This window comes from Notamacropus eugenii, chromosome 2, assembly GCF_028372415.1.
Source record: "Notamacropus eugenii isolate mMacEug1 chromosome 2, mMacEug1.pri_v2, whole genome shotgun sequence".
Classification (NCBI taxonomy): Eukaryota; Metazoa; Chordata; class Mammalia; order Diprotodontia; family Macropodidae; genus Notamacropus; species Notamacropus eugenii.
Genome location: NC_092873.1, coordinates 411,406,339 through 411,433,340, shown reverse-complemented (window position 1 = coordinate 411,433,340; position 27,002 = coordinate 411,406,339). Strand labels below are relative to the sequence as shown.

At 35.9% G+C, this 27,002-nt stretch overlaps 1 protein-coding gene across 1 annotated transcript in view; it reads left to right on the top strand.

Moving 5' to 3' along the window:
* Nucleotides 1-27,002, top strand: part of DNAH14 (dynein axonemal heavy chain 14) — a 404,178-nt gene that overhangs the window by 95,891 nt on the left and 281,285 nt on the right. The window contains exons 22-28 of the mRNA XM_072647720.1: nucleotides 268-513; nucleotides 5,226-5,347; nucleotides 7,600-7,771; nucleotides 9,924-10,028; nucleotides 10,117-10,235; nucleotides 11,621-11,695; nucleotides 26,846-26,933. Coding sequence (XP_072503821.1) covers nucleotides 268-513; nucleotides 5,226-5,347; nucleotides 7,600-7,771; nucleotides 9,924-10,028; nucleotides 10,117-10,235; nucleotides 11,621-11,695; nucleotides 26,846-26,933 — 927 coding nt within the window. The remainder of the gene's footprint in view (nucleotides 1-267; nucleotides 514-5,225; nucleotides 5,348-7,599; nucleotides 7,772-9,923; nucleotides 10,029-10,116; nucleotides 10,236-11,620; nucleotides 11,696-26,845; nucleotides 26,934-27,002) is intronic.

The window sequence follows — 27,002 nt, the reverse complement described above, 5'->3', positions numbered from 1 at the left end:
ATTAAAGGAAGGGGCTGCTGAGGTAGGTCACACAATCCCCAGGTTTAAAAGTTAAATCCACAGGCACTTACCTGGGAGAGAGTTCAGATGAATTTGGACCCTTGAAAAGTGTTCATACAAATGTTACTTTGGAAATCATCAGAGGGTCTTTTAATTTGGGAAGTTTATGAAATTTCAATAAGAAATATCCTATGAAAATGAGATCTTGAATTAAAATATATTAGTAATTATTGTATTGGGCACTCAGGGATATTTTGTCTATTTTAGTTGTTTCGCTATGAAGAAAAAATCATTGAAATATCCACAACAGCGACTAATGAGGCTGCTCTGGAAAAAATGCTGCTTAAGATTATTGAACTATGGAGCAATACGCCTTTACGTTTGACTCCCCATCAGACAGAAGCTTCCTCAATCCTTGTTATTTCATCCATAGATGATATATTATCTCAGTTAGAGGAGTCTCAAGTTATAATTGCAACAATTAAAGGATCTCCCTATCTCGGGACAATGAAGGTAAATATCACACAAGAAAGAGTTTTTTACTGTTTTGATATTTCATATTTTGTTTACAGCTTTTGCATTCTGTAACCTTCATGGTTGTATATGTTATTCTTAGTCATCTTTTAGTGATTTAAACACAGAAGTTTTTAACATAAAAATTTAACGTAACTGAATAAATGCCAGAAAATTGAAATTTTTTAAAAGTCTTTGCATTTCCTACAATACCTACCAGAAAAATTACACCTCAAATCAGTCAGTCAGCATGTATTTATTAAACATCTATCACATGCCAGGTACTGTTCTCGATGCTAGTGACATGAATGTAGAAGACGCTGAATATTTGATGATAATATGAGTAAAGCATAGAAACAGTTTAACAAAAATATTTTAAATGCATATCATCTCAATTTAGACCTTTTTAAAAAAAATAGGTTTTGTTTAATACAACATTGCTACAACTATGGCCTTTTTAAAATCAGGCACATTTTATACTTTCTGGCATATTACATTAGAATATTATACAAAGTAGAAGGAGCCTTTCACCAGCAAGCCTTCAATTCCATTTTATTCAGCCTAGAGGAATTTCAACAGGTAAGATTTGTACACATAGTTATGAAATCACTGCATGGCTTGAAAACTCTTTTATATCTTAAAAGGTCATCAGGTTTAGGGTTGGACTTGGGATCAGAAAGACCTGAGCTTGAATCCTGCCTCCCACACTTACTGCTTGTGTGATGCTGAGCAAGTCACTTAAAAAATTTTCAGCCTTAGTTTATCATATATAAATGGAGATTAGACACTTGGCGATCAAGGTTGTTGTGAAGATTAAATGGATTAATATGTGAAAGTGCTTTTTTAAAATACTATACTACTGTTTTCCATAAAAGTGATTATTTTCATTTGTGACATGCAAATCCTATTTTTCATGAGTAGAAAGTTAGAATTTTTCCTTATTGACGATAAAGGAACTCATAGGACAGAACATATCAGATTGAGTTAATTCTTGGCATGATTCTCCAACCTTATCACCTCAAGTAAATCAAGTAATGAAGAAAAATAAATTCTATCCAATATTTAAAGAGCATTGATGCCCATGTTATAAAAAATTACTCTAAAAATATTCAATAACACTCTACTAAACTTTTTTTATGGGACAAAATATGGCCTTCACATCAGGGAAACACAGACCAAACAGAAAAAGAAAACTATAATCCAATATCCCTTATCAATATTGATGTAAAAATTTTAAATGAAATCAGCAAGAGGAAACTGCAGAATCATATTCAGAAAAATAATTCACTATGACCAAGTTGGATCCATGCCATGGATGCAAAGTTGGCTTAATTTTAGGAAAATGATTAGCAAAATTAGTCATGTGAAGGACAAAGATTACAGTAACCACAGATTGCTTCAATAGGTACAGAAAAAATTGACAAATTTTATTGTTTCTATAGCTAACATTAGCAGAATTCTTTTTTAGGGCTTTTAACAAGTATAAACATAGAAGGGGCCTTCTTTAATACCATTGAAAGAATATTTAAAACTAAGAATTAGCATTATTTGCTGGGGAAAAATATTAGAAACTTTCCCTCTTCACAGAAGGCTAATACAAGTATAGTCCCTGTCTCCACTGTTATTTGACATAGTTCTACAAAAGTCCTATAACAGTAAAACAAATTAGAATGTAAGCTTGCTTGAGAGTCAGCCAGGATTGCTTCATTTTTATCTTTGTGCTCCCTGGGCTTAGCACTGCTTATTAACTCTTTTCTTTGTTAACCAATTGACAAGAAAACAAAATCAAAGGTGAAGCAAGTGAAAAAGGACAAGGAGTCAGTCACCTGGCACATAGTAGGTACTTATTAAATGTATATTGATTGACTGACAAAATAATTCTACTTGTAAATGACTGAGAAACACTGAATCAATGAAGAAACTAATTTTTGACTAATAGCCAAAGCAGTATTTTAGGATACAAAATAAATCCAAGATTGAATCGTTGTTCAGAAACCCAGGAAAAAATATTCAGAAAAATTTCATTCTCATCAAAAACCCTACAAAATGCATCAAAGCTCTGGATTTAACCTACAAAGATACTCACAAGATTTATTATATATGCAACTCCAAAACAGTCTTAGCAAAAATGAAATCTGTGCCAATATGACAGTAACACCTAAATAGATTTGCACATTTGGTGCCGCATCATTCACAATAATAAAATGTTCAGAAGAATCTCAAGGGAAATTATAAAAAAAAAGGACAAATGAAGGTGGCATAGTATTGCAAACTTGAAAGTACATAATAAGCATAAAATAAAGCAGTTGTCACTAAATCTTCTGGTATTGGTTAAAAAAAAGAAAGAAATAGAGTTAAAAAACAGAACAGAGAAGCAAGAAACATAAGGAAGAGATGACATGAAAATAGCAATAAATTTAAGAATATGAATTAGTGGGGGAAACACTCTCTTTGACAAAAACTTTAGGAAAACCGGAAATTGGAGTAGCATCTGATATATGTCATATCATATCGTATCATATCATATCATATGATACCACAATATTTCCAAAAATGGATATACTATCTGAACATAAAAGTACACACTCTAAGTAATGCAAATTAGGCAAGATCAGATACCTTTTACAACTACGACTAGAGGAAAAAAATTCTTAACCAAAAAAGAGCAAAAAAGGAAAAATGTTGATTACTTAAAATTTCAAAACATTCACACAAATAAAATCACTAGTGATAGAATTTATAAGAGAAATGTGGAGTTCTAGAATATCAAGGGAAATTTTTTTTTTAAGTGTGAAGGAAAGAACCCTCAAATCTCCAACTATACTATGATAACAGCAATTATCAAGACAATTTGGTACTAATTTGAAAATAAAGAGGTTGGTAAGTAAAGCGAATTAGTACACATCATATAGAAGCAAATGGATATAATAGCTTAGTGCTTGCTAAATCCCCAAACCTATGCTATTGGAATAATAATTCATCATTTAACAAAAATTTCTGGGGAAAACAATAAAACCATTTTCCAGAAAGTAGATAATAGACCAACATCTTACACTATGTGCCAAGACAGGCTCCAACTGGGTTCATGATTTTAAAATAAAACACTTCATTAAAAATGAATAAAAAGAAATAGGGAGAAGTTACCTTTCTATATCAGATACATTACAAGAAGTCATGCATGAACCAATACATACTACAGGGGAGTAGAAGAAGAAAAACAACCTATGTAATAACAATACTGTCAAAGCAAAGAATTTTTAAAATCTTTAGGACTCTGATCAGTGCAATGACTAATCATCTTCTACAGGACCAATGTTTAAAAATGTTACCCATCTCCTGATGAGTCAAGTCAATGAATATTTATTTAACTTCTACTATGTGACAGATATTGTGCTAAGGACAGAAAACAGTCCTTAATTTCTATTAACTCAAAGTCTAATGGGGGTGACCACATGCAAACAGCTATGTATAAACGATATACACCAAGAATAAATTGAAAATAACCTTGGAGAAAAGGTGGTAATATTAAGGAGGACCAGGAAAAACCTTGCAGAAGGTGGGACTTTAGCTGAGAATTAAAGGAAGCCAAGCAATCCAGGAGACAGAGATGAGGAAGAGACTTTTAGGCATGATAGAGAGGTAATAAACTTTCACTGAAGATTTATTTATGAAGAATATTCATGAGAGACACAATTTTTGGATGAGGCTCATCTGGAAATTTGTTTTATTTGATTACACTCATCACAAGGGTTTGGATCCACCCCTGCCCTCCTTCCCCCCACCCCCAGTTGAGGTCTCAGTGCAAGAAAGAAAATTAACTTTTTGTTTTAAAAAAAACACAAAAATTAATTTAAATAATAATTTAAAGGTTAAAATAATAAAATGAGGGAATTAGATTAGATGAACTCCAAAATGAATACTTCCCTTTTGGCTCTAAATATACAGTTGTCTGATCAGATAGGACACTGCCACTTTGAGCTATAAGACCTATGTCCTGGTAAAATAAACTCATCTGTAATATTCCTTTGGGTTTCTGCTCCTAAAGCTAGAACCTGAAGAAGTGGCTGTTGTTAAGAAGGCTAAGTGCAGAGAATTTTGGTAAAATATATGAATTTTATAAAACAAATTGCAGTAACATCTAGCAGCTTCATTCTGGGAAGAATACCTAGGAAAATATGGGAGTTACCAGTAAGGGAAGCAAGAGAGCTAAGAAATAATAGAGTACATTGCTGAAGTTACTGCATTGGGTCTTACAGTTCCATTGTAGCAGAGGAGGAAGAATGAGCGTAATGAGATAATCTCTGTCTCTCTGTCTCTCTGTCTCTGTCTCTGTCTCTGTCTCTCTCTCTCTCTCTCTCTGTATCTCTTTCTCTTCCTCCCTCCCTTCCCCCTTTCCTCTTTCCTTCTTTCCTTTCCCCTCCTTTATCCCATATTATGAAATTTTTATATCTACTTGTTATTTTTTGTATTTGTTGAATATTTATTATCCCTTTTTTTAATTCTAAAAGTGGACAAGTGAGATGTTTTATGTTGTTCTTTATGTTAAAAAAAAGTAAAAAATGAATTTTTAAAAATTTTCAAAACTATTGATTCTTTCTCTGACTATGACCCTCAGCAGAAATTCTTGATAATACTAAGAGTATTCTGCCTCTAAAAAAGATGTTGGCAAAATTTAGATTTTGTTTTATTATAAAATGTTCGTTTTAATGTAGCCTCTTGCAGATGATTGGGACCAGAAGTTAGATCTCTTCTCTCACACTTTGGATGACTGGATGACATGTCAAAGAAACTGGCTTTATCTTGAACCCATTTTTCTTGCTCCTGAAATACAAAGGTATCCAAATAAAAATAGATATTTACTGGAAAATGTATGTTAGTTATTTTTCCCATTTTCTATGATTTTTACCATATAAAATTTACCATATTAAATGGACTACGTTAAGATTATTTTGGGCTACAGATAAAAATATAACTTAACAAATCAAGTTAACATGCATTTGTTAAGTGCTTACTATGTGTCAGGCATTGAGCTCAGTTGTAGAACTATGAAAATTAGCAAGGCATGGTCCCTACAAAGTTCAATGGGGGAGAGAATATGCAAAAAACTAGGTACATACAAAATATACTCAGTAAATTGGAGGCAATTTCAGAGGGGGAGGTATTAGCATTAAGGTAGATATAGAAAGACTTCTTGACAAAGGTGAGATTTTAGCTGAAATTTCAAGTTAGTAAGGATATTGTACTGGGGAGGAAGAGCCCTCCAGGCATGGGGATACAGTGTCAGAAGACAGATTGTCCTATAGGAGAAATGGAAAGGACATCAGTGTTACGAAATTGTTGAACATATACAAGGAAGAAAATTGTGAGAAGATAGAAAAGATAAGAAAATCAACAAGTTGCAAAGGTCTTTAAACACCAATGAAATCATTAATAATTTTTTAAGGATGATAATTCTGAATATCATTTCTGGAGAGGTTCACTCTTCAATTAGTGAGATAAAAAACATAAGGAAAATGGGAAAATTGCAATTGTTTGTTCTGTTTTCCATACTACAAGGCTACTAATACAGTTCCAAATTGCCCAGTCTATATACTTACTGATAGGCATCATCATCATATTAACTCATATTGTATTTAGTTGCATTATGCTTCTCTGGGCTGGACTTTCTTTAGTATTGAACAAAACACCAAGTCAATCAACAAGCATTTATTGAATACTTTCAATGAGCCTCACGCTGCACTAAGCACTAGAGTATGAAAAGAATTCCTGCATTCAAAGAGCATATATATGGTGGAGGAAACTATATGTACACAGATATTGATGATACATATATGGTAGATAATTCAAGATAAACTTAGAGAGAAAGTGTGTTCGTCCTTCATTGCCGAAGAAGACCATACCATCAGAGAAATAATGACATGATTTGCACTCAACTTTGTTTTGAGTGAGGGAGGGCTATGCAGGTCACCAGCCTCACTTCTCCTCCAGAGCCATCTGAATCCAGTGACCAGATATTCATCAGGATGACTGGAAATGACCCAGGATTAGGTAGTTTGGTTAAGTGACTTGCCTAAAGTCACACAGCTAGTGAGTGTCAAGTGTCTGAGGTGAGATTTGAACTCAGGTCCTCCTGACTCCTGCACTGGTACTTTATCCACTGTACCACCTAGCTGCCCCATTGGAGAGAAAGTAGTTGAGGGAACAAGGAAAGGCACTGGTGGCTGAGTTTTAAAGGATGTCAGAAATCCTACAAGGCAGGGGCAATTCCAATCATAGGGGACAATTAATACAAAGATGTAGAGATGGGAAATGAAATGTTCCGTCTGCAGAATATTAATTAGGCCAATCCACTTGGACCATAGAGTAGGCAGATGGACATAATGTTTAGGAAGACTGTTAAGCTACAAAGTGTCAGGTTGTGAATATCTTTAGTTTCCAAAGAAAAATTTCTGTGATCTCAGAGTTAATACAAAGCTACTGGAGATCACTGAGTGGTGAGCTAACATTGTGACATGTACACTTCAGGAAAATCATTTGGCAGCTGAGTGGAGAAAGGTGCTGTTTCCTATAGTGATAGTTTTGTTAGTACTCTGAATGCCATCTTGAAAGTTTTAGTCCAAATAAAGGACTAAAGGTTCACTCATGACTAAGTCCCAATCATTGGCAGAGTGCTAACATTGTTCTCTATCAATTTTCATTCCCATGCAATAGAAAAAGAAATACTCCTAAAATTTTAATTAATATGAGGTCTATTTACCTAAAATAAAGGCATTATGAGGCATTATTTACCCCTTTTTCATTATCCTTTTTCTTTAAAAAAAAAAAAAAACAAACATGAATAGTATATAACACATTGGAATGAGTCAAAAATCCTTAACAAAACTCCTGTGACTTTAAGTAGAATAGATATCTAAAACAGATTTAAAAGACAACATATAATAAATTGACAGCATTGTAAATATGATGTGCAAATTGATTTTGATAACTACAATGAATATTTCTTGACAAAAGATTAATTTACATTAAGAATGGAGATAGTGCTTTAGAAAATTAAACTCATCCCTGATCTTGCTTATATTTATAAAGGCAGCTTTCAGCAGAAGCAAGACTTTTTGCTGAGGTGACTGCTATATGGAAAGAAATTACGTCAAGGATAGACAATAAACCTGAGGCTTTGAAAATTGCCATATCGGTAGGAGTCCTTGAAATGTTGCAGGCAAGCAGTTTACACCTTGAAAAAATAAAGAAAAGTCTTGAGGTAAAACTTAGGCATTTTAGCATAAAGAATCTTTTAATTCATTACAACACGGTATAATGTGGGACATTTCTTTTGGAAAAATTGCCACACAGAATACAATATAGTACTGTTAGTAGTCTCATACATGTAAGGGGGTGGGGGAGAACTCAACTTGTAGGACAAGCATCATATTGAAATTAGTAAGGTTAGCGGTACTGTCCCTCTGGAACCTGATGGCAGTACATTACAGAGAGTGTGCTTCAGTAGGCCAATTTCTTTAAAAAAGATTTTTATTTATGCTAAACATAGTAACCATCAAGAGAAACCAAATCCAAATATATGAAAAATGAAATTATGAACTACATCATTTATAATTTATCTTTAAAATGTAAATTAATATTGATCAGATTAGCAAAATTTTTGCCTTCCATTCTGAACTTCTCTATTTTTAAAAATTTTGCTGTTATTGTTATCCTTAACATTATTTTGTATCCATAGTCAAGGTGCATGTTGTTCTAACTGTGCCTTCTTTCATTTATATTTCTGTATATATATATATATCTTTTTATTTGTAATCTTTATATTATCACTTAGGACAGTGCAATATTATTCCATTACATTCACGAACCACAGTTGTTGTCATTGTTCAAGTGGACAGAGATTATTTTAAAGCATTGTGCTATTATAAATAATGTTTCTATTAATATTTTGGTACAGATAAGTATTTTTTGCCTTTCAATAACAACATTAAAATTTAGTTCCAGTGGGATAACTAAGTCAGAAAGAATAAACATTAGAACTCTTTCTATATAATGCCATGGTGCTTTCCAAAATTACTGCAGCAATTCACGAAACTACCACAGGCATATAGCAATGTGACTACACAGTTCAAACAACACTGAATTTTGTTTTCAACTGTTTCTGTCATTTTATTGGTCATGAGGTGGCATCTCAGAGTTGTTTTAATTGTTATTTTTCAGGTAAAAAATTTTAATAGATTTTCTGGTTATTGATCATTTGTGCATTATTTCTAATTTATGTATTTCCTTTTGAGAACTGCCTGTCTATGAACTTTGACCACTTACATATTGTAGAGGTAAGGTAATTCAGGTATATAGCATCACCCTCAGGGAAAATGGAATAAGAGTTGATCAGTAGCCCTTATCCTGGTCACTTCCAGGCTTCCAAACTTTGAGTGTGTGCTGGGCTCTGATGAAATCCATATGAAATAGAGACAACTCTCATTCCGAGTAACTGCTGTACTTTGATAGCAAAGGGTTTTCTATCCTTGGTTTGGAGAATGGAAAAGTTCAAGAAAATAGCTACATGGAGGGATATTGGATGCATTGACTACTGAGAAAAAAACATTCAGATAAGGAGAAATCACTTAAGATAAAGAGAAGTTTGGAATTTTCTGGGTAAATTCTTGAAAAGATGAAAACTTCTTGGAAAAAGAAATGTAAGACTACTGAGATAACAACATGGTACCTGACAACAAAATAGGGAGATGAGAGGTGACATATTAACTTCGACTTTGGCACAGTTTGCCACATGAGCAGTAAAAGAATCTTCAAGGTGAATCTACCTCTCCAAGTTGTCCTTACTGTTTCCTTTGGAAGAGTTCAAAAGGAAAAAAAATTGGATATTAGTGGGCATACCTCAGGAACATGGCAAAAATGGTTTATGTAGCAAGCAGGTAGATACCAACACAGTGCAATGTTTTGCTGCTGGTTAATAATAAAATGTTTTGAAAATGCATTTTGTTCATTCTTAAGCTAAGAGTTATGAAGCACTTCAAGATTTACAAAATACAGCATATACATTAGCACATTTCTCGCTCAACAGCCTTGTGGAGTAAGGACTGTAAGCATCCACTCAATTTTACAAATGAGGAAGACTTGAGAGATTAAGTGGTTTGCCCATAGTCATGTAGCCAGTTAATGTCAAAGACAGGATTTGAACCCATATTTTTTTCTCACTATGAAATCTCTACTCTTTTCGCTAAAACATACTATTTCAAAAGAAAATGTCATTTTAGAATGGTGCTGGAATACACACTTTAACTCCAGTGGCTTTGGTTTTCTGCTTGTTTATTCTATATCATAAAATATACGATATCTTTACATCAGTGTATTGGGTTCTTAATCATATTTTTCTATGTCGTCTGAGATAGGAATATCTTGAAGTGAAGAGAATGATTTTCCCAAGATTTTACTTTCTCAGCAATGCTGAACTCATTGACATTCTGGCTGAAAGCAAAAATCCTGAGGCTATCCAGGTAATATTTTAATACTGTGCTTAGGAATACTCTTTCTTGACCATGTCAAGACTTTATGATGCTATTTAGTTATGTTTCTGGTCCACAGCCTCATCTTATGAAATGTTTTGAGAACATAAGACAGTTGTTTATATGGAAAAAAGAAATAGGCCCTCCTCTGGTCACGTTGCTTATATCAGCGGAAGGCGAAACACTTCTTCTGCCAAAGTATAGTATATATTTAATGTTTAATTTTAGATATAGCAAAATTTTAATAATAGAGAATATTCTTATTTGGGATTTCTGATCATTCTTTAAAAGGCCTTAGCTAAAGTGTGTATTTATTTAGTAAATCCTTTTATTCATAGTAAAGTAGGGACAAGACATTTGTGTGTTCTGGTAAAACCTTGCAAGTGGCCCTTCTCCTTACCTCTCCTCTCTTTTTAAAAACTGGGCTCCTCTATCTTCCTGCCTTTGGAGGCTTCAAATTTTCATTACAACACGTGCAAATTGATAAGTCATACAGTTAATAATTGTGGGCCAAAGTGTAACATTTTCTGGCACTAAAATATGCATATTTGTTTCAAATGTATATATTATTTAAGATATTAAAATATATCTTCTTGTGTCTCTAATTCTATAAATGCCAGTCTTCCTTGCCTTCCTCTAGCCCTACTACTGATTCATAAATAATGAATATAGGCATATGTTTAAGATAATTAAGAAACAAGCTTTGGAAGTCATTTACAATTACACGTCAGCATATAATAACTAAGATAATAATGTGTTTTTACCAGTGTGGTCAAGTGAGTCAGCAAAAACTTGACCTATTTGATTACAGGAGTTAGTATTTGCAAAGCACCGATTACAATGCCTAGCACACAGTAGGTGCTATATAAATGCTTATTCTTTTCTTCCTTTTATTTACCAACTTGAGAGATATGGCAGCTAAGGGCAATATCATTTTAGAATATCAACTTGTAAAATCTTACAGAAAAGAATTATGGAAGCTTTTGCTGGAGAATTATCACTTCCTCAAAAAGCAAGAAGCAGTAGAGAGAATAAAATAAGGAAAGTCTCTTAGGAGACTCCCATAAGCAAAGGCCAGAGGACCTTTAAGGATGAGCCTGGAAGACCAATACAGACAAAATTTGGCACACATACATCAAAATCATACAAGATTCCTTGAAAGACTTTACAGGAGAAAGGAATTTACTTGATGGCCTTTTTTAATCTCAAATCTGGCAGAAAGGAGGGAAACATAAGCTTCCAAAAACCATCACGAAAAATTTTCAACACAAGATCAAAATACAAATGTGATTCCATATAGAAAGTGAGGTTTTCCAAATGCTGCAATTGTCACATGACATTGTGTTACCTGCATCAAGCCACAGATCATTGCTAGTCCCCTAAATGAAAATCATTCAAGGGAATTTGAAATATCTCTTCACACAAGAAAAATCATGAAGAATGTCTACTGTCTGTCTAACTATGATATGTAACTAGGGATTAACAACCCATAGAGCTTCTCTGTCAATGTGTGTTTGTGTGTGTAGCATTTTAATATATTTCGTTAAGTAATTTTTAATAATTCTTTTTTGACATACTTATAGAAAAGTTCGTGTAAGAACTTCTGTGGAGCAATGGCTGGTAAATGTGGAGAAGAGCATGTTTGACATGGTAAAGATGTAAGTGTGGCTTTTGTATCTTTAAAAATTGTGTTCTAGATTCTCAGCTTAGTTATCAGTTCAAAAAGCTTCTATTGAGCACTGACTATATACTGAATAAAAAGATTTTGAAATTACATGATCTCCAAATTCAAGGAATTTGCAATATAAGAGATTAAGAAAACTAATTATGATTAAAAGTATAAATTATGGTACAAAGAGAGAATCAAAAATATTCTCAGAATTTCGAGTAAGGAGAAATTACTTTCAGCTAGGAGGATCCAGATAATGTTTTATAGAGGAGAGAACAGAATAGGAGAAGAAATACTGAGTGATAAAAATGTGTTAAAGAAAAAAGCCAGGGGGCGGAGCCAAGATGGCGGAGTGAAAGCAACGACTCACCTAAGCTCCTGGAAAAACTCCTCTGGATATATCTGGGGGGAGAGTCTGACCAGACTTTGGAGGTGTAGAATCCAGTGGGAGACGGACTTTGACAGATTCGGAGCCCAGGCTGGACTGGAAGGTCCACGGGAGGGATCTGTTCCGCGGGGGTAAGACCCCAGCGCACAGCGCAGCGCGGTCGGCGCGGCAGGGCGGAGGCGACCCGAGGGGCCCGAGAGTGGCGGGCGAGACCAGCGGAGCAGGAGATAAGCCAGGCCGAGCCAACGATATCAGCGCAACAGCCTTTGAAATCTTCAGCCTAAAGACGGGACTTCAGTGGGTCACTACTTGAACATCCAGGAGCTGGGATGCCGGAGTGATCAGTAAGTGCTCTCCCCTCCCCCCCGATGACCGTGAGGGAACCATAAAATTCTTCCCCAGATTGATCCTGGATCAGTGGGAGCAGCAGAAGGGGGCGGGTGGTCTCATAACACCAGAGGCTGGAGAGGTGGCAAAGGGGAATTCTTCCTACCGTGGTGGAGGCTATCTGGAGGGACAGACGACCCAGGGCAGAGAAAAATTCGCACTGAGACCCAAGCAAGCCTCAGCCCGGGAGACGAGCCCCAGGAGGGGCGGGAACACGCATTAGCCTCTAGGTGTGCCCCAGCCCTCCAGGGGAAAAGGGAAGACAATAGGGAAGCTGGGATCACCATCCCCCCCCCCCCCCCCCCCCCCCCCCCCCCGGACCTTGCCTTTGCCTCAGGCCAGCTGAGGAGATATCCTGAGACCAGACCACACCTCCCACACACCTATCAAGCTAAACCCAGGGTTGATCTGGGAAACAACAACAACAAAAAAAAAGCCTGCTTTTAGCCTAGACAAACATCAACTCAACTTAAAAGATCTGTATCTTCTGACTGAAAGAACCAAAAGCTACAACACTCAGCCAACATCATGAATCGGAAAAAGCAGACGAAAAGTGAAAAAACCATAGAATCTTTCTATGGGGATAAGGACCAAAACACAAACACCAAAGAGGTCAGAGCTGAGACTGTACTTCCATCTGAAACCTCAGATGAGACTATGAATTTCTCGCAAGCACAACTAGATTACCTGGAACGTCTGAAGAAGGATATAAAAGAAAAACTGGCCAATGATTTTAAAACCATAAAAAAAGAATTCACTGATGAGAACATCAATCTGAAAAAGAAAATTGAAGAAATGGAAAAGGAAGTTCAAAAATTAACTGGAGAGAATAATTCCCTAAAAGGAAGAGTTAATCAAACGGAAAAGGAAACTCAAAACCTAATAGGGAAAATTGATCAGATGGAAAAGGAAACCCAAAACCTAACTGGGAAAATTGGTCGAATGGAAAAAGAAGTACAAAAATTAAATGGAGAAAATAGCTCCTTAAAGGGAAAAATTGGCCAGATGGAAAAGGAGATGCGAAAGCTAACTGAAGAAAACAATACGATCAAGATTAGAATTGGGCAAGTAGAAACTAATGACTCAATGAGGCAACAAGAATCAGTCAAACAAAATCTAAAGAATGAAAAGATAGAAGAAAATCTAAAATATTTAATTGGAAAAACAACTGACCTGGAAAATAGATCCAGGAGAGAAAATCTAAGAATTATTGGCCTGCCAGAAACCCATGATGAAGAAAAGAGTCTGGACAATATCTTCCAGGAAATCATCAAGGAAAACTGCCCAGAAGTACTAGACTCAGAGGGCAAAATAGTCATCGAAAGAATCCACCGTTCCCCACCGGAAAGGGATCCCAAACTCAAAACCCCAAGAAATATAGTTGCCAAATTCCAGAGCTATCAAGTGAAGGAGAAAATACTACAAGCAGCCAGAAAGAAACAATTTAAATATCAAGGTCACACAGTCAGGATCACACAGGACCTTGCAGCTTCTACATTAAAAGATCGAAAGAATTGGAACCCAATATTCCGTAAGGCAAAGGAGTTGGGACTCCAACCAAGGATCAACTACCCAGCAAAGTTCAGCATAACATTTCAGGCAAGGAGAAAGTCATTCAACGAAATAAGGGATTTCCAGAGCTTCCTGACCAAAACACCAGAACTCAATAGACAATTTGATCTTCAAATGCAGGTCTCCAGAGAATCATAAAAAGGTAAACAGAGGGGAAAAAACAAAAACAAAAACTTGCAACTCAATTAGGGCAATCTGTTTACCTCCCTATAAGGGAAGATGATACCTGTCAATCTTGAGAACTGTGCAGCTATTATGATAAAAGGGATATATGTAGAGGGAACGGGCATAAAGTAAATGATGTCATGTCAAAAATATGATTTAAGTATGAGAAGGGAATGTAATAGGAGGTGTGGAAAGGGGGAAGCAGAAAATGGCAAATTATATCACAGGAAGAAGTACAAAACTATAGTAGAGGGAAGGAGGGGAGGGAGATGAGCATTGTTTGAGAGGTACTCTCATCTGATTTGTTCAAAGGAGGGAACAATAACCTTAAGCAGATAATCCTAACTAGCTCTATAGGTAGTAGGAGGGGAAGGGGGAAGAAAGGGGAGGGTGGCTAAAAGGGAGGAAAGAAGCAATAAGAGTAAAGGGGACTAAAAGGGAGGGGGGCTAAAAGAAGGAGGGGAAGGCTGCAGGACGAGGGGGAGAAAAGTGAATACTATTGAGGAGGGGAAGGGAGACGGGAGAGTTAAAAGCACAAATGGTGGGAAAGAGGGTGGAGGGAAATACACAGATTGTAATCATAACTGTGAATGTGAATGGGATGAACTCTCCCATAAAACGGAGACGGATAGCAGAATGGATTAAAAGCCATAATCCAACAATATGCTGCTTACAAGAAACACATTTGAAACGGGGGGATACACATAGGATAAAGGTCAAAGGATGGAGCAGAATATATTGTGCTTCAGCTCATGTAAGAAAGGCAGGAGTAGCAATCCTAATCTCAGACAAAGCAAAAGCAGAAATAGATCTAATCAAAAGGGATAAGGATGGAAACTATATCCTACTAAAAGGCACCATAGACAATGAAGCAATATCATTACTAAACATGTATGCTCCAAGTGGTATAGCATCCAGATTCTTAGAGGAGAGGTTGGGGGAGTTGAAGGAAGAAATTGATAGCAAAACTATACTAGTGGGGGACCTCAACCTCCCCCTCTCTGAACTCGATAAATCCAACCTTAAAATAAACAAGAAAGAGGTTAAGGAGGTAAATAAAACTCTGGATAAGGTAGATATGATAGATCTTTGGAGAAAATTAAATGGGAATAGAAAGGAATATACCTTTTTCTCAGCGGTACATGGAACATTTACAAAAATTGACCATGTACTAGGACATAAAAATCTCATAATCCAGTGCAGAAAGGTAGAGATAATCAATGCATCCTTTTCAGATCATAATGCATTAAAAATTACATGTAATAAAAGGCCATGGAAAGAGAAACCAAAAATCAATTGGAAACTAAATAATCTAATTCTAAAGAAGGATTGGGTTAAAGAAGAAATCATAGAAACAATCAACAACTTCATTCAAGAGAATGACAATAGTGAGACAACGTACCAAAACTTATGGGACACTGCAAAAGCAGTTATTAGGGGAAGTTTTATATCTCTGAATGCTTACATAAATAAAATAGAGAAAGAGGAGATCAATGACTTAGGCTTGCAGTTGAAAAAGCTAGAAAAAGAACAAATTGAAAATCCCCAAGTAAATACCAAATTAGAAATACTGAAAACCAAAGGAGAGATTAATAAAATTGAAATTAAGAAAACTATTGAATTAATAAATAAAACCAATAGTTGGTTTTATGAAAAAACTAATAAAATTGATAAACCTTTGGTTAATCTGATCAAAAAAAAGAAAGAAGAAAACCAAATTACTAACATTAAAAATGAAAGGGGTGAACTCACCTCCAATGAGGAGGAAATTAAAACAATAATTAGAAACTACTTTGCCCAACTTTATGCCCACAAATTCGACAATCTAAACGAGATGGGTGAATATTTTAAAAAATACAAATTGCCCAGATTAACAGAAGAGGAAGTTGAATACTTAAACAACCCCATCTCAGAAAAAGAAATTGAACAAGCCATCAATGAACTCCCTAGGAAAAAATCTCCAGGGCCAGATGGATTCACAAGTGAATTCTATCAAACATTTAAAGAACAGTTAATTCCAATACTACATACACTATTCTTGAAAATTGGGGAAGAAGGAGTCCTCCCAAATTCTTTCTATGATACAAATATGGTTTTGATACCCAAACCAGGAAGAGACAAAACAGAGAAAGAAAAGTATAGACCAATTTCCCTAATGAATATAGATGCAAAAATTTTAAATAAGATTTTAGCAAAACGAATACAGCATCTTATCACGAGATTAATACATTATGATCAGGTAGGATTCATACCAGGACTACAGGGCTGGTTCAATATTAGGAAAACTATTAGCATTATCGACCACATCAACAACAAAGCTAACAAAAACCACATGATTATCTCAATAGATGCAGAAAAAGCTTTTGACAAAATACAACATCCATTCCTACTAAAAACATTGGAGAACGTAGGAATAAAGGGAACTTTCCATAAAATAATAAGCAGTATCTATCTAAAACCTTCAGCAAGCATTATATGCAATGGGGATAAGTTAGATGCATTCCCAATAAGATCAGGGGTGAAACAAGGTTGTCCATTATCACCACTATTATTCAATATGGTACTAGAAATGTTAGCTGTAGCAATTAGACAAGATAAAGATATTCAAGGAATTAGAATAGCCAAAGAAGAAACTAAGTTATCACTCTTTGCAGATGATATGATGATTTACCTAGAGAATCCCAGAGATTCAAGTAAAAAATTACTTGAATTAATAAACAACTTTGGCAAAGTTGCAGGGTACAAAATAAACCCACACAAATCCTCTGCATTCCTATATATTAGCAACAAAGTTCAACAGCAAGAGATAGAAAGAGAAATCCCATTTAAAGTTAGGGTAGACAGTATAAAATACTTAGGAGTCTACCTGCCAAAACAAACCCAGGGACTATATGAACACAATTACAAGACACTTTTTGCACAAATAAACTCAGATTTAAGTAAGTGGAAAAACATTAGTTGCTCATGGGTAGGCCGTGCTAATATAATAAAAATGACAATTCTACCCAAATTAATATACTTATTTAGTGCCATACCAATTAAACTATCAGACAATTACTTTCTAGAGCTGGATAAAATAATATCAAAATTCATTTGGAAAAACAAAAGGTCCAGAATATCAAAGGGACTAATGAAAAGAAATGCTTGGGAAGGTGGCCTAGCGCTACCAGACCTTAAACTGTACTATAAAGCAGCAATTATCAAAACCACTTGGTATTGGCTAAGAAACAGAGAGGTAGACAAGTGGAATAGACTTGGCACTCAAGATGCAGTAGGCAAGGAATATAGCAACCTTCTGTTTGATAAACCCAAGGACCCCAGCTTCTGGGATAAGAACCCATTGTTTGACAAAAATTGCTGGGAAAACTGGATAACAGTGTGGCGGAAATTAGGCATAGACCCATACCTGACACCGTACACAAGAATAAAGTCCAAATGGGTACATGATTTAGGTATAAAGATTGATACCATGAACAAACTGGAGAAGCAAGGAATAGTGTATTTATCAGATCTATGGAGAAGGGAAGAATTCTTTACTAAAGGAGAGATAGAATGCATTATGAAATGCAAAATGGATAACTTTGAGTACATTAAACTGAGAAGTTTTTGCACAACCAAACCCAATGCAACCAAAATCCGGAGGGATGTAATAAATTGGGAAAAAATTTTTACAGCTAAGCTCGGGGATAAAGGCCTCATTTCTAGAATATATAGAGAACTGACCCAAATGTATAATCATACAAGTCATTCCCCAATTGATAAATGGTCAAAGGATATGAACAGGCAATTTTCAGAGGAAGAAATTAAAGCTATCTATAATCATATGAAAAAATGCTCTAAATCACTATTGATTAGAGAGATGCAAATCAAAACAACTCTGAGGTACCACATCACACCTATAAGATTGGCAAACATGACAGAACAAGAAAATGATAAATGCTGGAGAGGATGTGGGAGAGTTGGAACACTAATTCATTGTTGGTGGAGCTGTGAGCGCATCCAACCATTCTGGAGAGCAATTTGGAACTATGCCCAAAGGGCTACAAAAATGTGCATACCCTTTGACCCAGCAATATCACTACTAGGACTATATCCCCAAGAGATCATAAAAATGGGAAAGGGTCCCACATGTACAAAAATATTTATAGCAGCACTCTATGTAGTTGCCAAAAACTGGAAGTCAAGGGGATGTCCATCAATTGGGGAATGGCTGAATAAATTATGGTATATGAATGTAATGGAGTACTATTGTGCCATAAGAAATGATGAACAAGAAGACTTCAGAGAGGCCTGGAAGGACTTATATGACCTGATGCTGAGTGAAAGGAGCAGAACCAGGAGAACTTTATGCACAGCAACAACCACAGTGTGTGAGAGTTTTTTCTGGTAGACTTAGATTTGTGTAATAACACAAGATCTTCTGAAAAAAAAAAAAAATCCCAATGGTGGACCTCAAGGCAAAATGCCTTCCACACTCAGAGAGAGAAATATGGAAGTCACTCACATAATGTAGCAGATCATGTTTGTGTATGTGTATCTGTTTGTGTATCATGTTCTGATTTGTTATACGGATTCTTTCATTTATCTTAGTCTGACTACATAGCATGACTATAGTGAAAATATACTCAATAGGAAAGTATATGTAGAATCTATACAGAATTGTATGCAGTCGTGGGGAGGGAGGGAGGTAGTGGGGGGTGGGTGGGGAGGGATAAAATCGCAATTGTATGGCAGTGATTGTTAAACATTAAAAAAATAAAAAAATTAATAAAAAAAAAAAAAAAAAGAAAAAGAAAAAAGCCAGCTAGAACGATAAGGATCTTTACTAAAAAAGGAAACATGAGGATAAAAAATTAAAGTCTGAATTTATTGCATTTATAAGAAATGTATATGCAACCAATTGATATTTTAACTCATTTGGTGGTATAAAATAGAATTTTAACCATATATATGTATATTGCTGAATAATTTTTTTATGGTTAAAAACACAAGATTAAAAGAGATAACTGAGATGAAAGGGGGGCTCCCTGAGCAGGGCCTTGAGGGTCACTCAGATTTCAAAAGGCAGATATGAAGAAGGAGCATATTCCAGGCATGGAAGACACTCTCTAAAAATGCACAGAAGTTACAGAAAATAGCATTAAGTCAATGAACAGCCAATAGTCCAATATGGCTGGAAAATAGAACATAAGAAAGAACGCTGTAAAATAACAGTTGACTTCCACAGTAGGCAGGAGTCAAATTATAGAGAAAACAAGTAAGAGCTATATTATGTGTTTTATTCCATGGGGGACACAAGGAACTATTGATGGCTTTTGAAGATGATAGTGACATAGTAAGGTCTATATATTAGATTAATCTGATATCTCTGTGAAAGATACTAGAGGCCAGGAGACAAGTTCTAAAATTTTTAGAGTAATCCAGGTAGTTGGTAGTGAGTCTCTGAACTAGTATCTGAACAATCTGATAATCTGTCATTCTTGGAAAAATTTCCAGACATATGTACCGTATGAATCCCCCATGCAATGTTTCTTCCATGTAATATGGCTATATGGGAAATTGACTAGATGATCATACAAAGCCTTTGCCTTCATAAGGTTTTTGTGTACTGTGAAATTTTGGTAATACTGGTATTCACTTGTCACACACAATTCCTATGAAATTGAGAAATTTGGAAACATTTTACTTCACTTTTACCCTATAAAATCCCTTATCTGTAGAGGTCATTTTTACATCCTAAATACTTGAGTGTAACAGTTTTGCTGAGGACTTTTTTTTTTTGCCTAACAACATTCTGTCTTTCCTATCTAACTTACTGTGTTGTACACACTGAGCTTTTCTTTTATTTATTTACATCATTAACTCAAATGTATTATTAAAAAAAAAGACTTTAACAGTCTTGTCCATTGTTCCTCCTTCCTAACTTCAGTTGAATGCCTATTTAGCCTACATGTAATGCCACCAACCAGCATGACACTCAATGCTCTTTATTCTCTCGTTCTTTCTGAGTTTTGACTCACTCCAACCTGCATTCATGCTGAGAGCTCTCAAGAACTCCTGGGGATAAGAACTGGTCACAACTGTGTACCACATTACTGGTATTCATTCTCAAGATCCTAGGGATAATCCTGATGTAAGGATAGGCAAAATGCCTACTATTCACAACTGTAGATCCTGAGTCCTTAGCTGTGTGCTTTCCATTTATACAAATTAGTCACTTCTTATGCTATCAGCTTTTTAAAATTTTATTTATTTATTTTTAGTTTTCAACATTCACTTCCACAAGATTTTCAGTTCCAATTTTCTCCCCATCTTTCCCTTCTGCCCACCCTAAGACATTATACATTCTGATTACCCTTTCCCTCAATCTCCCCTTTCAATCTCTCCCTTCTCTCATCCCCCTCCCCTCTATTTTCTTGTAAGGCAAGATAGATTTCTATACCCCATTGCCTGTATGTCTTATTTCCCAGTTGCATGTAAAAATAATATTTGACATTCATTTTTAATGAGATATTTTTAAAACTTAGAACTCAAGTTTCTCTCCCTTTCTCCCTCCCTACCCATCCCCACTGAGAAGGAAAGCAATTCAATATAGGTTATACATGTGTAGTCATGCAAAACACTTCCATAATAGTCATGATGTGAAAGACTAACTATATTTCACTCTATCATCTCCTGCACCCTGTTTATTCTCTTTTGACCCTGTACTTCCTCAAAAGTGATTACTTCTAATTACCCCCTCCTCCCATTTGCCCTCCCTTCTATCATCCCCGATGTCCCTCCCACTTATCACCTTCCCCCTACTTTCCCATAGTGTAAGCTAGATTTTCATACCACATTAAGTGTGCATGTTATTCCCTCCTTGGGTCAAATCCAGTGAGAGTAAAGTTCACTCTTTCCCTCTCACCTCCCTGCTCTTCCCCTCCGTTAAAAAAACTATTTTCTTCCTTCTTTTATGTGACAGATAATTCTCCCCATTCTATTTCTCCCTTTCTCTTTCTCCCAATATATTCTTCTCTCTCCCTTTAATTTTATTTTTTAGATATCATCCCTTCATATTCAACTCCCTGTGACCTCTGGCTATATGGATATAATCCCTCCAACTACCCTAATACTGAGAAAAACTTCAAGACTTAGAAATATTATCTTTCCATGTAGGATTGTAAACAGTTCAATATTAGTAACTCCTTTACAATTTCTCTATCCTGTTTACCTTTTCAGGATTCTCTTGATTCTTCTGTTTGAAAGTTAAATTTTGTATTCAGCTCTGATCTTTTCATCAAGAATGCTTGAAAGTCCTCTATTTCATTGAATGACAAAATCTTCCCCTGAAGTATTATACTCACTTTTTCTGGGCAGGTGATTCTTGGTTTTAATTCTAGCTCCTTTGACCTCTGGAATATCATATTCCAAACCGTTAGATCCCTTAATATAGAAGCTTCTAGACCTGGAGTTTCCTGATGATATTTTCACAAATCTTGAATTGTTTCTTTCTGGCTGCTTGCAATATTTTCTCCTTAGCCTGGGAGCTCTGGAATTTGGCTACAGTATTCCTAGGAGTTTTCCTATTGGGATCTCTTTCAAGAGGTGATTGGTGGACTCTTTCAATATCACAGTTTTCCTTGATAATTTTTTGAAAGATGATATTTAGGCTCTTTTTTTGATCATGCCTTTCAGGTATCCCAATAATTTTTAAATTGTCTTTCCTAGATCTACTTTCTAGGTCAATTGTTTTTCCACTGTAATATTTCACATTATCTGCTATTTTTTCGTTCCTTTGATTTTGTTTTATAATTTATTTATTTTTCATAAAGTCATTAGCTTCCAACTGCTCCATTTTAATCTTTAAGGAATTATTTTTTTCAGTGAGATTTTGGACTTCCTTTTCCATCTGGCCAATTTTGCTTTTTTAAGACATTCTTCTCCTCATTGGCATTTTGGATCTCTTTTGCCATTTGGGTTAGTCTATTTCAAGGTTTTATTTTCTTCAGCATTAATTTGGGTCACTTTTAGAAAGCAGTTGACTTGTTTTTCATGATTTTCTTGCATCACTCTCATTTCTCTTTCCAATTTTTGCTCTTCTTCAGTTAGTTGATTTTCAAAATTCTTTTTCAGCTCTTTCATGGCCTGAGGCCAATTCATATTTTTCTTGGAAACTTTGGATGTAGGAGCTTTGACTTTGTTGTTGTCTTCTGTTTGTATATTTTGGTCTTCCTTGTCACTAAAGTCATATTTCATAGTCTGATTTTTTCCTGATGTTTACTCATTTCCACCAGCCATTTACTTGACTTTTGAGCTCTCTGTCAAGGTAATTCTCTGCTTCCAGTGGAGGGGGGAGGTGTGTACTGTCAGCTGCTTGATCCCCCCCACAATCTCTGAGTCTAGAACTACAGAAACAGCAGCTGCCTCTGCCCCTGCTGCCACAGGCTCCTCCACCCTCTCTGCCACTCTGGGCCTGGTGACAGACCACTCTCCTTTCTCACACAGCTCCAGTTGTTTTTTTCCACTGACCTTCCAATTTATCCTCTGTGTTTTGGAGTTATGAAGTCTGGAAACTGCCACTGGTGCCAGAGATTCAGTGTCCCCCCAAGCCTGCTCACATCCCATCTGTGCCACCATGGCCCACACTGGACTATGCTCTGCTCCCAGCATGATAGATGCTTCTGGTAGACCTTCCAGATTATCTTGGACTAGAGATTTGCTTCACTCTGTCATTCTGTGAGTTCCGTAGCTCCAGAATTTGTTTAGAGTCATTTTGCATGGGTTTTTGGCTGGGCATGAGGGTAGAGCTCTAGCAAGTCTCTGCTTCTACTCTGCCCTCTGCTGTTAACTCTTAATCATGAAATATTTACCAACAGAAAGCAAAATGACATAAATCATAACATAGCATAATATAATAGTCCACCCATCAACATGGGCCACACACTCCCATTGAAGTCTTACCCTAGACCACAACAATTGATGGCATTAAGTCTTTGCTGGCTTTATGGAAGCTTTTGCAAAGATAGAAGTGATCCTCAGAGTAACTCACATGCAGCTATAGAAAGCATCAGTAGTGAAACTTTATCTGCTTCAAATTGGAATGTGAAATATGGGAACAGGAGCATTGAGAGAAAATCTTAAGTGATGAAAGGCTGGGCTATTGACAATCTTCTTGACCTTTGTCTTGCCACTGGACTTTGGTGACTCTGGAGAAGAGAGTGAGGTTGATAACTTTGCGTGACTCTGCCTCATTTAAATCTAATTCATGCACACATCAAGATATCACCCCCATGATATCATTGGTCCACTTTGAGAATTAAGGACAAACAAAAATAACACCAAAGAGTTCTGCATCAAGTCTTTATGTAGAAAGAAGGATTTCCACAGTAGGTGTTGTAGATTGAACCTTTGCCATACATATTTTTTACACATGTTGTTCACTATTACTATGATCTAAGTTGAAGCTTATGTCTCCAGTGGACGCTCTATGTATTTGTGGGAAGTAGTGCCTTCACCTTGTTATTTGAGCATAGTAGTAGTTGCCATCTGGGACCCTGTCAATTTGAACAGAAGTTAGGAAATGTTTCTCCTTCTTCCTTTCTCCTTTTCCTTTCTTCTCCCTTTCCTTCTTCTTTTCCTTTCTCCTTCTTCCCTCTCCAACTGTGGTCCCCCTCCTTACATGTGGGAGCTCTTTCCATAGGAATATAATTTTTAATCACATATTTTGTAAGACATTTTAAAGTTTGGAGCCTATATTTTTTATGTTTTTATTTTTGTTTCCATTTGTTTTATTATTTTTTTTTTAAAGCTAGGACAATTTACTTTTTGTCCTATGCAGTGTCCTATGATTTCTTGAAATATAGCTCTGAAAAAACAGCCCATTGGATTCCAAATGGAGCTACTTGACTATACTTTAAGCCCACATCACTGTGGCTGTTATAGAATGGTCAATAATAATCTCCAACCCAAACCTTTGCGGTTCATTGTTTAGATTTTGATTATTTAGGATGAATGTAAATAGCAATTGTTTTCTGTTCTGAACAGAAATTGTAAAGATCTTTCCCTCCCATACTGACAGTTTTGTCATAATAAATTGGGTCATCTTTTGTTTCACTTATTACCTAACCCTTAATTGTTGAATGGACATTGCCTCAAACAAACTGAGACGTAGGAAAGGCCTTAATTTAGAAAGGCCAAGATCACCTACTTCATCTTGGGTCATTTGTCTTGACTTATGTCTTCCCAGTCACTTGGATGGCTCTGGAGGAAAGAGTGAGGCTGGTGACTTTTCACAGCTTTGCCTCACTTAAATCCATTTCACACACAAGTTGATACATCACCCTCACAATGTTATTGGTCCTCCTTAAGCATGGAGGACAGATGAAAAAGCAGCAATAGCAACAACGATTGATAAAAGTGATTTATCAGAAAATGAAAAAGTAAAATGATTCATTGCTCTGAACTTAAAGCCTTATTTATATGTCTTGTAGAAAGTGTCATTCACTTGTAGATCATTTGCTTTGGGAGTTCTCAGCTGCAGTAGAGCTAAAATTAATTGGACACCTACACTAAGCGCAGCACCAATATGGCAAGCTCAGGGGAGTGTAAGGCTTCTTAAGGGGAGGTCAACAGGCCTATAGTAGAAGTAGGGCAGATTGAGGCTTACTTGTGAATTAGTAACAGGATCTGATCCATGAGTGATCACTGTCCTTTTAGCCTGGGTGAGATAAGGATGCCCATCCTTTTTTTTAAGTACCATTTGGAAATGGAGCTAGTGAAAAAGGAGAGTAGTAAAGAGTATGAACATATTTGTATGTATCTCTAGTCTTGACCTCTCTTCTGAGTTCCAGTTCCACATTTCTAACTACACTTTGGACATTCTCAATTGGATAGCCCATCATGAACGCAAATAAAGCATGTCTAAAATCAAATTCATCATCTTTCCCCCAAACCATCTTCCACTATGGATTTCTCCCTCTTTGAAACTCTACCATTTTCCCTATCAAATGTTCTAGCTCAAAATGTTCTAGTTCTAACAGTCCTTCCTCTCTCACACCCCTCCTGAAATCACCTTCAAAATACTGGCAAATATAAATGGAATTCCAAAGCACCATCAATCAGAAGCTCATCTATCACAAAACAACTCATTGCTACTTATGATGCCTTTAGAATTCCTAACAGTCCCTCTTTAAATCCTTGTCATGAGGTTTCATCCAGACCTACTTCAAGCCATTCCATGGTCAAGCAACTGATCCATTAGTTAAAATGACTTCAACAAGTTGTATGCAGCCAGCGTTTCCCATACTTGAACTATTCCTATTTCTTTGCCTGAGAAACAGGAAAGCAAACCATCAAGAGACAAAAAGGAACTTTATTGGAATATATATAGCTGTAAATAGATCATTCCATGTTCAGAAGAGAAATTGTTTATCTCCTTCATTTACAACTAAATGTTAAAAGTGATCACACACTGACCAAAAATAGCCTTTTTTCTATCATTATTCTCATTGGGAGAAAACCTAGCCCACAAAAGCCAGCTGAAAGCTGAATGATCACTCCCAGTTACCAGTTGTTGTTGGTTTATTGGTTTGTTTTTTTAAAAAGGTTACTTGAAGTGATGAGAAGTAAATCTTATAAAAATTCCCAATCACCTTTCATGCTAGTATTTTTTTCTCTTGATTATCTCTAATACATTGTGTTTCTACATAGTTGCTTCCACTTGTCTCTCTCTTTAGAGTTTAAACTCCTTAGGAGCCAGAACTGTCTCTTGCCTTTTTTTTTTTTTAATCTCCTGAATTTAGTACAATGCCTGGTACTGTTTAACTTTATAAGTACTTAATTAGGTGGCACAGTGAAGAGACTGCTGGGTCTGAAGTCAGGAAGACTCATCTCCCTGAGTTCAAATCTGGCCCTAGACATTTACTATCTGTGTGACCTTGAGCAAGTCACTTAACCCTCTTTGCTTTAGTTTCCCCATTTGTAAAGTGAGCTGCAGAAAGAAATGGCAAATGCCTCCAGTATCTTTGCCAAAACCAAACCAAACCAAACCCTAAATGGGGTCATGAAGAGTCAAATAAAACTGAAACAACTGAACAACAATAAATGCTTATTGAGTGACCAGGCTGCCAAAGTGACCTACGACACAAAAAAGGGAAGACCAAGCAGTGGTGCAGGAAATAGACAACTAACCCTTTTAACTGGCAGATTTGGGTTCAAAACTGGGCTTAAAGCCTTAATAGCTAACTGTGTGGACTCGGACTCAGTTTTCTCATCTGTAAAATGAGGGTAATGGTAGCAGTTTCCTCAGAGGGTCATTGTGAAGATCAAATGAAATGATATTTGCAAAGTAATTTGCAAACCTTAAGGCACTATTTAATGCTAGCTATTATTATTATTATTATTATTATTATTATTATTATTATTATTATTATTATATCCTTCCATGGTTTTAGTAATAAAGAGGGAACATTTAGAGAAATTTGGGTAGCATTTGACTACCTGCTGAATGCATGGCAAGGACAGAGATGAGGTCAAGATTGGCTGAAGACATCGCCCCATAACTTTAGTCACTCTGACTCAGCAAGTAAAAGGTTATCATCAACAATGTTCCTTATAAATGCCATACATGAAACTTTTTAATTATAGGTTTATAAACAAAGGCATTGATGAATGGGACCAGGAAAATTTCGGAGAATGGATACAGACTCATCCAGGACAAGTGGTACTTGTTGTGGTAAGTTCATATTTATCAAGATAGAATATAAGTATAAATAGTTTATAGAAACATTGCCAACAAAACAGA